Here is a 15322-nt window from a genome sequence, read left to right as displayed (position 1 = left end):
CGTTAAACGTCAGGAAAACATTTTTGAAAGTATATGTTTGGAGCGTAGCTTTATATGGAAGTGAAACTTGCGACGATTGGAGTACCTGAGAAGAAACGATTAGGTTTTGAAATGTGGTGCTATAGGAGAATGTTAAAAATCAAATGGGAAGATAAAGTGACAAATAAAGACGTGTTGTAGCAAAGTGATGAAGAAAGAAGCAAAATAATTGGAAAAATATAGTTAAAAGAAGAGACAGACTTATATGTTACATCTTAAGGCATCCTGGAGTAGTTGCTTTAATATTGGAGGGACAGGTAGAAGGGAAAAATTGTGCAGGCAGGCAATGTTTGGAATATGTAAAACAAATTGTTAGGGATACAGGACATAGGGGGTATATGAAACGACTGGCACTAGATAGGGAATCTTGGAGAGCTGCATCAAACCAGTCAAATGACAGAAGATAAAAAAAAACACAACAAACACACACACAACTAAATACATAGATCCTTGTGAATTTTCTATGTGATATTCACTCATTTTAGACTATCAGTAATGTTATTAGTGAGGACCACTGCAGTACAGTGGTCTTCACAGCACTGTATCACAGTTCTACCCTGTGCCAGGATAAATTCTGAGTTTTTCAAATGTTTAACTTTTGATTTAAAAGTAAAGAATATTAAGCATGAAAATGAGATTTAAACAAGGATGGAGAAAATCACCTATATTTATAATTAAAACAAAGAAATTTTATGTCAAATAGGAGAGTAGAAAAATTTTTCACAGAATCTTGTATATAAATAAATAGGCTGGTAAACCATATATTGTTACTTAATTTGGTAACAGAAGGATATGCATATGATTAAAACTGCAAATGAGGACAAAGAGATACATGAGATAACCAAGGATGTAAAATACAGTAATGAACAATGCAGCATGTACACTACTGCATTGTTATAAAAATTATAATATAAAGCAATGGAGATAATTTAAAGCAAATTACATATGAATAAAAAAAGTGACTGAATAAGAAAAAAAAGTGAATAAGAAAAAAAAGTGAATAATAAAAAAAATAAACTTCACTGTAAAGAATTATTTTACTTACTTTATTACTACAGTTTTTTTTAAATCATCTTATGTAAATACTTTTCAGTAAAATGAACAAAAATGTTAATAAAAACAAGATATCTTTGATATCTATGGTATAAAAAAATTCATATTTAATAAACAGAAAAAATGAATAATTGCTACTGAAATATAATTTACAAAAATTGAATAAAATAAATAATACACAAAATAATAATAATAATAATAATAATCTAAACATTAAATAAACAAACAAATTCTCTGACTGAACTCTGCACTAAAAAATTTCATTGATCTATAATAACAAATTAATAACTTTAATTATAATTAAATAGTAATTTAAAAAAAAAAGAGAAAAAACCTGTACCTGAAGATTTAAGAATGGGTGTGTAAGCAAATCACTTGCAACAGCAAGTTTATTAGCAAGAAGTGTGTTGAACTGTATATTCCAATCTGATAAAATATGTAATGTTCTAAGTAAAGAAATACATTCTTCAACAACTGTACTGGTATGTGATGCTGTTAAAGGTGCATAAACTTTTCCTTCTGTAATCATGGATAGGAAAAACCAACAATAATTAGTTAAATTAGCTTTCCATATTTTTTAAACATTTCTTTTCATTTTACACAAAAAGAAATTGTTAAATTTACAATCAAACAGGAAAGTTATTACTTAAGGATCGTTACATTAGAAATTTTAAAATGTAAGTTCTTATGCCACTAATGGTAATGTATGTCAAAAGTCATGATGTGTCCAGGAGGATGTAGAACAAGAGATGGTTATTGTAATGTATCAAGAAAATATTTGTACAACTGTTAAACAAGAAATAAAAAACTGTAGAAATATATTAAAAATATGATTTATTTTGTGATTCATCTCATTTCAAATAACTTTATTTCTGCTTCTATCAAATATACAATGACTTTTGCATATGCAAGATGAATTTTAAGTTTTGAAAGAAAACTAGCTAGATGCCAGCTTTATGAAAAAGGGAAACAAGTTAAAGCAAAAAATTTTACCATCTCATGCGGTAGCTATGAAGAGTATTGATGTTGCTCTATATTTGTTCTTTAGTGACGAAGCAACATTTCATATAAATAGTAGAGACTTAGTAAAATGTTCAGATATCAATCACACAAAAGCACGATTCATCTCAGTTAACAACACCAATTCAATTAAGTAAAAGTTATGACTCTTTCATTTCTCAAAGTTATGATGGTGACTGATCATTCTTATTTGGATTTGCTGCAGAATTAGCTATTCCTGCAATTAAATAAAGAATCCAGTAATTACATTTTCCTTCAAGATGTGGTGGTAAAACCTCAGTAGCATGTATTCATATGCCTCTGATGTACTGTATCAATTGAGACTAATATCACAATGAACCGTAACAAACAAAATTCTTCCACTTTGGATTGGGTGTAATGGATCCCCAAGTCTTGATGTTTTGCCATCGGCCCTCTATTTCACCAGTTCTTACACAACATTTTTTTTTTGGGTGGGTCAGTTCAACATCTTGTTATTGCCGCCCACAGTTCTTTATAATTTCATATTCATGGAATCAATACAATGAAGTTGTGATAATCGACATGCCAAAACAAGTACAACAAAAAATCAACCATTAGCTTAATATTTTCATATAACTAAAGGATGTTATGTAGAGCACTTAAAAAAGAGATAAGTAAATGTTAATAATCCCTTTACTAATTAATGTACCTTTAATGTGTTTGTATTTGCAAACATCATATATAAAGCTCCTTGGTACTAGATAGGAAATTTTAATTTCCCTGCACAATACTGTAGCTGTATTTTACAGACTAGATTGTTCCACACAACCTTTAATAAAAATGACAAAAATTCAAATACAAGGAAATATTATGTAGCAAATAATATTACTTAAAATTACTATAGAATTAGTGAATAAAATAAAGTTTGCAGAGTAATTAAAACACCTATGAAATGATTATTATATACAAGCTATCTTCCTAGTGTGATTGATCGGCATTATGGGCTATTATAACAGGGTTCATTTGTAAATTTGTTTTTTAATGCGGTTGAAAATATTCACAAAACGAATCTGTTGAGAATAATATCAAAATAACTTATCAGATTACACAAACTGCATGAGTTCAACTTACACCTAAAAAAAAAAAAATTACAGATCTCAACTGAATTAAAGGTCTCAAAAGTCTAGTAAAGGACTAGGAGCTTAATTAATACTTGCTACACAGTAATTAAAAACACTGCAAACAGAATGTATAAAGAACACCTTCAAATAAATCACAATTCAACTGCAGAATATTAAGGTCTAAATTGAAAGCTTTCACTTATTTTTTTACCTGTATAATGTATTATACGAGTACACATCTTAATTACAACGGTCTACAAAGAAAAGTAAATTTTTTTAAATAAAACACAAGTAGGTAAATTTAAATCTATATTTTATATTACACCTTAAAAGCAAATCAGTTTTTCTCAGATTCAATACAAAACACAAGGGTTTCATAAAAGAATTGTGGGGTTTTGAACATGGATTAAATGAAAACAAAAATGCTTACAGTTGATGTTTATTTATCAAATTTGTCATTTCAAACATTTTTTTTTTTTATATAACTAATAAATTTTAATATGTGCACCATTAATCGCTCGGCAAATGGCCAATTGATATGCAGTTGCAGTCTGCCCATACCCAAATTAACATATTTTCTGTTACAGCCACAATTGTTTCATTAATACTTTTCTTTAAGTGACATAGGTCACATATTTTTTGCGAATAAACAATGTTTTTTATATATCCTTCCACAAGAAAAAATCACAAGGTGTCACGTCTGGACTCCTTGGAGGCCAGGGTAAAGGTCCTTGCCAGCCTATCCATCAATGTCCAAATTTTTCATTCAAAGCCTGGCTGACAAATGCATTCAAGTATAGGAGTGCACTATCTTGTTGGAAATGAATTTGTTTTATGTTTTCAAGGTCACCCAGTTGAGGAAAGCAGTAATTGTTTTAACATATCGAAATAAACATTTCCATTAATAGTCTTTTCAGCAAAGAAAAAAGGCCCGATTACACAATTTTTCATCATACTACACAAACATTAACTTTAGGCATGTTGTGTCATTTCTCAAAATTTACATGTGGGTTTTCAGATTCCCAAATTTGTGAATTGTGTTTATTAACACACCCATTAATATGGAATATAGCTTTATCCATAAAAATATTGTCTAAAAATGATTCGTTTTCAGCAATTTTATGGAAAATTAAACATTTTTCCATCATCAGGTTTCAATTCGTGCAGTAGCTAAATTTTATATGCGTTTAATTTCAATCTCTTTCGTAAACTTTGTGAATTGTTGTTTTTGGAATATCAACTCGACGCTTCAACAAGAGATGGATTTGTTAGGACTTCTGATAGCAGAATGTCAAATTCGTTCAACAGTTCATCTGATACTCGTGGTCTGCCAGTTGATTTTTCCTTGAGAACAGATACAATTTCTTGTAACTGTTTGAACTGATGTTGTTTATTATTTTCAAGTGGTGCTCTTTTCCATATTCATGTAGAGTTAAAAGTACAGACTAATTCAGTCTGTCACAAAACACACTTTACTTTTTCTTGAATAGTGAACATAGTAATGAACTAAACACTCCTCAGTAACAATACAAAAACTGGTTGGCGGTTTGAACTGCTGTTACACAAACTTTTGGGTTGGAGGCTATCAGGGCTACCAACATAACTTCTCAAAATTTTCCTACTGCCTTGATCTTCTTTCTTTTTCCTGATTAGCATCCAGTAATTACCAGATAATGCTTCAAAGGATGATATGTATGAGTGTAAATGAAGGGTAGTCTTGTACAGTCTCAGTTCGACCATTCCTGAGATGTGTAGTTAATTGAAACCCAACCACCAAAAAATACCGGTATCCACAATCTAGTATTCAAATCCGTGTAAAAATAACTGACTTTACTAGGACTTGAACGCTGGGACTCTCAACTTCCACATCAGCTGATTTGGATAGACGCATTTACCACTAGACCAATCCAGTGGATTAACTGCCTTGATCTGAATTACAGAAACTTCACTATTCTTTTATGAAGACCCTGTATACAAAATGGGATTTTTAATTGTAACCATTAAAAAATTACAGAAAAATATTAGTTTCATGATCTCAATGTTACAAAAGTTGTAGCATTAAAATCCACATAATCTCTTTTTAAGCACTTCTAAGAAATAACTATAATTTTGCAAGTGACAAAATTAATATGTAAATTTGTACCTCTTTTGCATAAATAGTACCTATTTAACTAAGATATTACTTCTTTTTTTATGTAAAAAGTGTTTTCTTTGTAAAAATCAATAGTAGTAGTCACTTATTATAAATTCATCCCATTTGATCTGTCTCGATAGCACTGTTCTTTTGTAAAATATGTTAATGAAAACCTTTCTTCTTGTACATCACTTATTGCACACAAATTTGAATGAAAAAAGTCAAGATGAGGTGGAAAAATGAATTTTTAATCGCATTCTGTCGATTAAACTTTTACAGTTCAGTAAAAGTTTCTTTAAACAGATCATTATTTTCAGCTTTTTTTTTTAGAAGAAAACCTTTATAATATCTCTGAATGACTGTTGTGCTATTAGTTCCTTAGGATCAATTCACTATTGAATATAAGATCACCAATAATATACGATTTTCTGATTTAAGCCTCAAATATTCCCTTCTTTAATTCAGCATCATTTAATTGTGGAAAATCCTGAGTTAAATATTTATAGTCTTCTTCATCTTTATCTACTCCTTTCACAAAATTCTTTAGTTTATATGTAAAAGTGGTAAAATAACTCAAAAGAGAATGAATACTCAACATTTTCTGGTCTTGGAGTGAAATTATCTATTTTTATCGATCTTTAACAAAATGGTGTCTTGATTGGTATCACAACTGCCCCATAAACACATAATGATATGGTATTTAATGATATAATTTCTTTCATGCATTTTCTTCATTATTCTTAGAAGACAAGTTAATAGTGTAGAGGAACACTTATTTGAATTATGCAACAGCACTCTCTTTAAACTTCTTTTTTGATAAATCTATAAATAAACACTAATTATCATCAACAACACACATAAAAGCAGGCCAAACATCAGCCCATTAACATCACAGCAGGCATAAATTAAGCCATCCATAGTAAAATATTTCATTCAATTTTACTTTTTATTTCCATTTAATGAAATTGTAGTACATTTGTCTAATAAATTTCACTCTTTCAAATGTGAACCTAGGAGTTCAATTTGTTTGGACAAATACAAGTCACAACTGAGTTTTGCTTGGTGATGAGGAGCGGTTAAATATTTGATTGTTCTGGTATGAATGTTTCATCTTGTTTAGTTGATACTCTGCAAGATAGAGTCATGAAAACCATCACAGTAAGAATTTTTTTTAATAAAAAAGTTTACTAGAACAATATTAACATGTTATAGGTCTTTTAAATAATAAGATTATAATGATGTAATAAATAATTTTATATGGTGATAGCTTGATAACATCACATGAGTATTTTGGAATAGATAATCCGATATAGAATGAAAAATAAAGCAATCACTTTTGTTCTAATTCCAAAAATTGTGTTACAAAAAACTACACATAATGCTTAAAACTTTAAAATATAAGATCTCGTAACAAATCAAAATGTAACCACACATTTTGCTGTGTTTTTTAACACAGCAAAATAAAACTGAAAAAATAACTTTTTAGAATGATACATTATTAAAAAATTATCATAAGTAATACAATTAAGTTATAAATTCAAATAAAATTTTACACTTACCTGGACAGAAATTAGGTACATCAGCTTCACATATAAGCGCTGTTTGTCCAAGTAAGTAAAAAATTCTTTCCAATACAGCATATTTTTGATCAGCATCAGTCAGACCGGCTGACAATATTGCTTTAAGCAACCGAAATGTTAATAACTATAAATAAATTAACAAACTACGTTAAATAATTGCATCTTTTTTAAATTAATAGTAACTAAACATATATCAATATTTTCAAACTCGGAATTTAACAGGTAATGAGCTAGAAAACTAGATCCTTAAGTATGGGGCCTGTTGTTTTAAAGTAATTTTAAAATTTTCACTTATCGCTTTTAATTATGCAGAATTTATAAGTAGAGCACTTCTGTGTTTTTTTGTTTTTTTAATGTACTTAGCATATCTGATTGTTTTATGAAGAATCCTCTACTTTCCATTTTTTATATTACACTGTTTACTTTTGTGTCATTTTTTGAATAAGTTTGTAAAGTGAAAAATTACAGAAACCGAACAGTTTTCTGCAGTATTTTTTTTGAACATAAGTTGCTTGAAAACTTTAACTCTTACTCTTCAATGCTATTCACTGTTTGACAAAGTCTATATTGTACTTGCAAGTGACTATTATATAATATTTTTCTTAAAGTTTCACTGAAAATAATTATGTCAGCTTAAAAATGATTTATAAAAATACATGATTTAATTTTCATCTCTTAAGTTAACATTAGTTTAAATTTTGAATCTTTCATTTCATATGACCTCATAAACTGCAATTTCATGGCTGCCATTTTTTTTTTTTTAAACTGTTTTACAAGCTGACAAAATGAAGTTAACATTTTTTGAGGAGTGCAGCACTGTTGTGTTGTTTGTATATAGATAGAAATAGAAATAACAAAACAGTATAGTCTGGGCTTAGTCCTACTGAACAAAGTGACATGCTTGTCATCCATTCTAAACAAGAAATGTCTGTTAAAATAGGTTACAATATTTTATTTGTTTTCATCAATAATAACACATCTACAGATTACCTAATGCTTATAACTATATGCTTATTTTAAACTATTAACTTGTAATTCTATAATTCTCATGTCTCTGTTCACCATAATATCATTACTTAAAGCAAACAATTGATGTAAGAAATTTATACTTTATTTACTCATATATACTTTTTTTAGTGTGATATACTTTCATCATGCTTGTATTTTAAAGGACACTGACTAATAACAATTGCTCTTACTACAAAATAACAGGGCAAAAGATAGAATTCATTATTTATACAAAAATAGCCATAATTATGCAGAAAAAATTGATGTTTTATTATTAAACATTGAAATTAAAATGACATCAATTAATTTATTAATATAAATAAAGTCTAATAAATAATTAAAACAATAATGTTTAAAACAGCAATCTAATCTCAAGGCAGAAGTTGCAATTACTTTACTAGTACCATTGGAACATGACTGTACACAGCAGCAGTTCATAAACTCTATGAATATAAACTTCACTTTGTCGACCAGCAACTTTGTTTGTAATGCTGTTTAAAAATGCAACCGAAATAACTAACTAAGTCAAAGTTATTCTATCCTTAACTCTCAGATGCTACCTCTTCATAGTGTTATTTTGAAAATGGCTTCTAAAGTGTAACTGTTTTATAAAACAAAACTTCTTACTCCCTACTTTTCACTTTAAACTTTTTACTGCTATTGTTCAAATCTTTACTTTAAAAAAACAAAAGTAACTAAAAATGTAAAAAGAAGTGAAAAGTACTTTAAAAAACAGACCCCAGATAACACCAACATTTTTCTTTAATGAAAGGTTCACATTAAAACAATATAATTACTCTTTTATCTAATTGTAATGCTGTAAGTGGCTCACAAGCTGAACATAATCAATAAAATAAAAAAGCAGTACCTAACTAATTGTAATATTATACATAATGTTGATAATCAAAACATAACAGTTTCAAAAGAATAAAATATAAATAAATATTTATAAAAAATTAACAATTTAATAGTAGTGAAAATTTTTATTTTTTTTTTATTTTAGAATTTTACAGCTGATAAATATGAAAGTCAAGCATATCCTTAGTATATGAAAGTCTCAAACGTATCCATATAAGCTAGCATTTTACAATTATATGACCAAGGGATTAGGTAAATAAAATATAAATTAAATATATCTCAATAATATATAAACTGTATAATCATAACAGAAAATAACAAATGCTAAATAGATAGTTTAATACCAAAATTTATCTTACATGAAATTTAAACAAATTGATAAAAAACAATCATTTGAAGTTTGTTTTTAAACACAAATTTATTATTTCCCTATCATTAAAAAGATATAGGATTTCACTAGAATGAAAATCCAGTTAAAAAATTAAATTTTTGTTTTGTTGTATCTAACAAGAACTAAATATTGCTTGATCACTATACTGTTCCATTTACATTGACTGATGAAATTTCTTTTGATGAACCACCATATGCCTAAAACTAATATCAAAATAGCATTGGAATTAAATAATTCAATTTAGTTTCCATTTTAACAAAATTTCTACAATAACTTAAAGATTCAACTAATAACTTATACATTACCTGAGAAGGAAGAGGACCATTATGTCCAGAAGCCAATAAAAATAAAAGCTCAAGCCAATTATTAGTACTAAGTGCATTACACATAGTTTGTGAAACTGCAATAGATCTAACAAAACCAAGGGTAACCCATTCCCTATGATGACGATATGTCACACTGGTATTTGACTTACTCTTCAAATGTGTTTTCTAAAAGAAATACAAAGGAGACATGTATATAATTTAAACAATTATATTATTAGAACCAGATACAACTGGAATAAAAAGGTAAGAACATTTACCTAACTATAATAGAGCTTTCAGAGTATCACTCAATCTTCTGTAGTCAAAAATATAAATTACATTAATTAGAATAAAAATAAAATTTTAAATAAATTTCATCTATATGTATTTTTAATTGTCAGTAAATTAAAACTCCTTATTATCTACCATGGTAGAATAATAATTGATATTTTATATTAAATCATTTAGTTATTATATCAGGTATACCAATTTAAACATTGTACTACTCTCACTTTCTCAATCATGATTGAAATAATTTGATTATTGCATAATAAAGTTTAAAAATAAAAATTAAAATAATGAGAATTGCATATTAATTTACACAAGTGCTGCTACATGTTAGCATTTTTATAAGACCATCTCCCTCAAACAATGTCTGATGGTTTATCAAACTGAAATTTTATTTTTATTTATGTATGCAATACTTTTCTAATATATTTAATTTTTTGTCATCTTTATTAAGTTCTAATATTTCTATGTTTATGTTAATAAAATAAATAGAATCCTTATTGTTTATTAGATGGTCTGCCATATCAGATGAACCTAATTTATTATTTTTGTAATTTCTATAATGTTCAAGAAATCTAGTTTTAAAGGATATATTTGTTTTTCCTATATAAATAACCTTATGATCATTACATTTAATTTTATAAATTGCACACAAATTGTTAACAAATTTGAATTTAGTAGAATTTTAAAATCAAATGCAAGAAGTATAATCATCATATACGTATATGTAAAACCACCAGATTGTTCATAAAAAGGATTTCAGAGCACTTCAACAATTATTAAAGGAAATATTACATTTTTTAATATTCATGAACAGCTTTTAAAGAATACATAAGATTATTAATATTAATAAAAATTTTGAAATATAAATAAAATAAAAAGAAATTGATTGGAAAAATATTTTATAAGTAAATAAAAAAAGATATTACCATGATAGATATAAGAAGTTTTAATTTATTGATATAAATATATATATATATATATATAGTATAGTGTATAGTGTGTATAGTGAGTGTATATGCATAAATATATAAATATGTGTACATACATGCATGTGCACGCACACACAAAGGGCTGTCCAGAAAGTAACTTAAATTTTGATATTAAAAAACAGCCATTATAAATTATGTAAGGGGGTTAGCCCTTCTGTATAATCGATTACTGATGTGACCACAAAAATCACAAAATAATTTTATTAGATGTATGATGATGACATCATGTGTTATATTTTAATATGACTTTGATATCAATTGAAAATTCCATTGATTCAGAAGAATATTTAAGTATTCAGAGTTGGTTAAAGGAACCTCTTGGGTGCAACAACAGGTGAGAGGTATAGGAATGGTTGGTTTCTAAGAAAGAAAAACCAAAAAAGAAAAACAGGAATTCCACTGAACAAGAAATATTGGATACTGTATTACAAACAAACCAAACAAAAGCTGACAAGGTATGGATGAAAAAATACCGACAATGAAAGAGTGACAGCTAAGGAAGCATTTAATGTTTTGTAAGTAAGAAATTTCAACTAATCTTGATCAACATATGTATTTTTTATTATACATTTTATGTACTAAAATTTCTCTCACCAATGCTTATTTTTATTAAGGTACATTGAAACAATATAATAGATACCTGCTGATGTAATACTAATTAATAATTATAAATTTCATTCTATTATAATAGAATAAGATAGCTGTACGATAAAAAGAGGAAACAAAAACTTTTACAAAAATTTCCGATTTTTCTGAAGAAAAACCCAATTAATTATCTATAAACAGGTTTCTTTTTAAAAGGCCTAATTACTATTATTTTTAAACATAAAACTTTTTACACGTGTGTTTAATGAGCTGTCTTTCTGAACAAAAAACAGAATACAAAGCCTAAGAATAAACAATTAAATATAAGAAAAAAATATATATAAATGTGTTAAAAATATATATATTGATTTGACATTTAGTTACTGATAATATGTGTACAATTAGGGTTACATTTTGGGTAATCCCTACTTCAGTCCATAATTATATTTAATAATAAATCATTTTATGAAAATAAATAAACCGTAACAGTACCATATAACTGAAGTACGATAAATATTAACGACCTACCTCAACAATGTTGTGAAATAATTTTGAAACTGCATTAACAGCAGAAGACTGCATTGAATCAGCATGTACACCACAGCAAATCACTAATCCACGCAATAAATTTAAGGCACTTAGACGCAAAACTTCTGCTGGACCTATATCATCATTCCGAACCACTATAACAAATTTAAGACCATGGATTAATTTTATGATGTTCCTTACATCTCAATATAACAAGGAAAAATAATCAAATATAAATACATCAAAACATATATACTAAGAAATCATCAGATGTATACATATATAACATTATTAATGCTAATATGAATGGACCATTAAATACACAGCAACTGAACAGAATTCACTAATTGAGAAGTTTTTTTGATCCTTAATCATTTTCATTTTAAAATTTATCATACATACATTTTAAAAAGTACATTAATACATTTTTTTTATATACCACCATAACAGTTGAAATGATTCATGTTTTAATTCAAAAATGATACTAGCATTCTCAAGAATTATCAGTATTCCAATATCATTATGCGGAAAGTAAGATTAAATGGTCTTCTGTTGAATTCTTCATCAAATTAAACACAATATTGCCCATGCTAAGATAACTGAAATGTAGGTAGTACTTCTACCTAGGTAGTTCTATAAGTGATATTCAAGTCAATCATAATGTTGCCCATGCTAAGACAACTGAAATGCAGGTAATACTTAGATCTATACGTGATAACTTCCTTCTGTTCACCACACAAACTTGTGTAGACAGTGTAAACTAATAGAAATAAAACACTTTCTGTAATGAAGTAATGCAATCACTACCTTAACTCAATAAGGGGAAGTAATATAAATACATCATCATATTGATCAAAACTGAAATGACCTAAGGATCAAATGGCATCTCTCAATTGGTGAATTCTGATCAATAACCAATTTGGAGGCTCATAAATTAATACTGATAACCAATATAATACAGCTTACATTACTCTTACTTATAAATGTATAGGTAAGAGTTCTAGATGATTGATCTACTCATATATCACTACATAATTTGACAAATACAATACAAATAAAATAAAATTATATACAAACATTTTTTGGTATCAGGTTCTGAATCTGTATCGACATCATTATCTTCAGGAGCAGGTGGATCAGCTAATTTTAGATCATATTTTCCTTCTTTGCCCATACGGTACGAATTTGTAGAACCATTATCCCACAACACTCTTATCCACCCATCTTCACCAAGTTCACCAATCACTCTACCTTCCCCAGGTGGCGGACCATCCTGAACAAATAAAAAACAATAATTCACTGCATCACATCATATTAACTTATCAGTGTTGAGTACAAATATAAAATCATACTTTACATAAATAGATTATCAGTGCACTAACAAAGTTAAATATTCAGTTCAAGGTTGAACAAATAAGTTTTTGAAACACAATGTTTGTAAACAGACTAAACAAATAGTCCAGTGCTTTGACGGTAAAAATAGAGTATTACCTCAGAATTCTTTTGGACAACACCGATTTTCATGAAAATTTATAATTAAGCTTATCTAATCCTCTGCTTCAAAAGTAATATGTTCCTGATGTGTGCTTTTTGTTTTCTGGGGGTGAAAACTAGCCTTTGTTAAAAAAAATTTAACATTTCACAGATTGAAATCATGTTTAAATATATAGGATAAACATTTTTTTATGTTGTGGAATATAAAATTTATGATGCTTTACTATGTTTCAACTCTTAGAAACCCCACTCCTATGATGAAATTTTTAAAAAATTAGTTTTCAACAGTTTGAAATGTTTTAATGGTGCATTTATAATGAATTAAAATTAAAATCCCTTTACTGTTTGTAATATAATTTATGATTTATTGCAACGTTTCAACCCTTAATAACTACCCCTTCTGAAAAATTTTTTTAAAATTATAGAAATATTTTGTAGCCCAAAATCATTTAAATGTGTAGAATAAACATTGTTTCATAATCTGAAACCTAATTTATGATGTGTTACAATGTTGTTAACCCTAAGAATCCAACCTAATGATGAAAAAAAGACTTTTTTCAACAGCTTAAAATGTTTTAATGGTGCATTTATAATCGATTATAAACTTTTTATATTTGTTAATGTAATTTATAATTTATTACAGCATCCTAAACCTTAAAACTGGCCTTGTGATTAAAATTAACAATCATGTTTACTTAAAATTAAAAACTAAAATTTTTATAAAATGAGCAAAGGAGAAAAGAAAAAAAATTATGTAGATTATAGTAGCACATTTTATTATAGAAATTCTATGGATCATCACAAGAACTTCATCATTGTTGACCTCCTCCTCTTAGTCAGTAATTGGAGGACAATTTTGACAAATGTCACCGGAGCATCTAAAGGTCTTTTCAAGTACTTTGAAAAATATCCTATAAGATTTTCTAAAAAAATTTCCGTTTTTCTGGTTTAACATTGAAAGATTCAATTTCAGTTTTCGGTGAACAAAAAGTTACCTTTAAGAAAGCATAACTCGATTCGTATTGCAACTACAAAAATAAATAAAAAATTATCTCTTCGTTATTTTATAAGCTTCATTTTTGCTAATGATAATTTTTTTGATAAATGTAAGATTTTTGAGTTATTCATGAAAAATTGTTCAATGGTTGGATGAAAAATCAACATTTTCAATCATGAATAACTCAAAGTATTGACTTAGAGTCAATACTTTATAGAACATTTTTTGCTTAGAATTTATTCCTCCATTGATTTCTGCGGTTATTTTGAATGTAATAATTTCCACCCCCAAAAAGGGATGGCATCCACCCCCAGGGTAAAAACACACATTGGCACTATATAAATTTTTTTCCTTGAGCTACTCCCTAATTACTGTCTAAATTTTATGTCAATCGGTTTTGTCCGAAAGAATTATGAGTGAAAAACTGTCAAACATGACTAAAAGCAAATATAAAATTACACTTAACTTATAGCAAATTACAAAGTATCATAGAAGCAGTACAGTTTTGTTATTATCCTATAAATACAGACAATCATTATTTTAAAATTTCTGTAAACACAGTCTCCAGCAATAAATGAATGAACTAACATTACTAACCATAGATCTGAACTGCAGCCATTCTTTTGAGACACAGGATAAATATGTACATGCAGTTTGTAATTTAGTATAATACTGCATACATGTACAAAAGGGTTCAAAAAATCACTATCAAATGACTAAGCTCAAAATTCCACCAACGGTACAAGAATGAAAGTAAGATACAAATTTAAATTAAGCGCAGTTGCTTAAAAACTGAGGAATAAAATCTGATTGTAATTATTTATTAGTTGCAATTATTTACTAAATAGATATTTTATTCTGTTTGGTACATAATAATAAACTATATAAATCATGTCATTATAAGATAAATTATAAATATAAAACATCAATTATAAGATAAAAAATAAATGTACTTAAATATAAAAAAT

At 27.4% G+C, this 15322-nt stretch overlaps 1 protein-coding gene across 3 annotated transcripts in view; it reads right to left on the bottom strand.

Annotated features, from left to right (window-relative positions):
* The window catches only part of HERC2 (E3 ubiquitin-protein ligase HERC2), a 276358-nt gene that overhangs the window by 133219 nt on the left and 127817 nt on the right, over nucleotides 1-15322 (bottom strand). For all 3 annotated transcript variants that reach the window (XM_075372110.1, XM_075372111.1, XM_075372112.1), the window contains exons 37-41: nucleotides 12941-13136; nucleotides 11864-12018; nucleotides 9471-9656; nucleotides 6888-7032; nucleotides 1433-1611 (exon numbers count right to left, since the gene is read on the bottom strand). In XM_075372110.1, coding sequence (XP_075228225.1) covers nucleotides 1433-1611; nucleotides 6888-7032; nucleotides 9471-9656; nucleotides 11864-12018; nucleotides 12941-13136 — 861 coding nt within the window. The remainder of the gene's footprint in view (nucleotides 1-1432; nucleotides 1612-6887; nucleotides 7033-9470; nucleotides 9657-11863; nucleotides 12019-12940; nucleotides 13137-15322) is intronic.

This window comes from Lycorma delicatula, chromosome 7, assembly GCF_047948215.1.
Source record: "Lycorma delicatula isolate Av1 chromosome 7, ASM4794821v1, whole genome shotgun sequence".
NCBI classification, from domain to species: Eukaryota; Metazoa; Arthropoda; class Insecta; order Hemiptera; family Fulgoridae; genus Lycorma; species Lycorma delicatula.
Note: the sequence above shows the minus strand (reverse complement) of the source record. Positions and strands in the feature narration are given on the sequence as shown.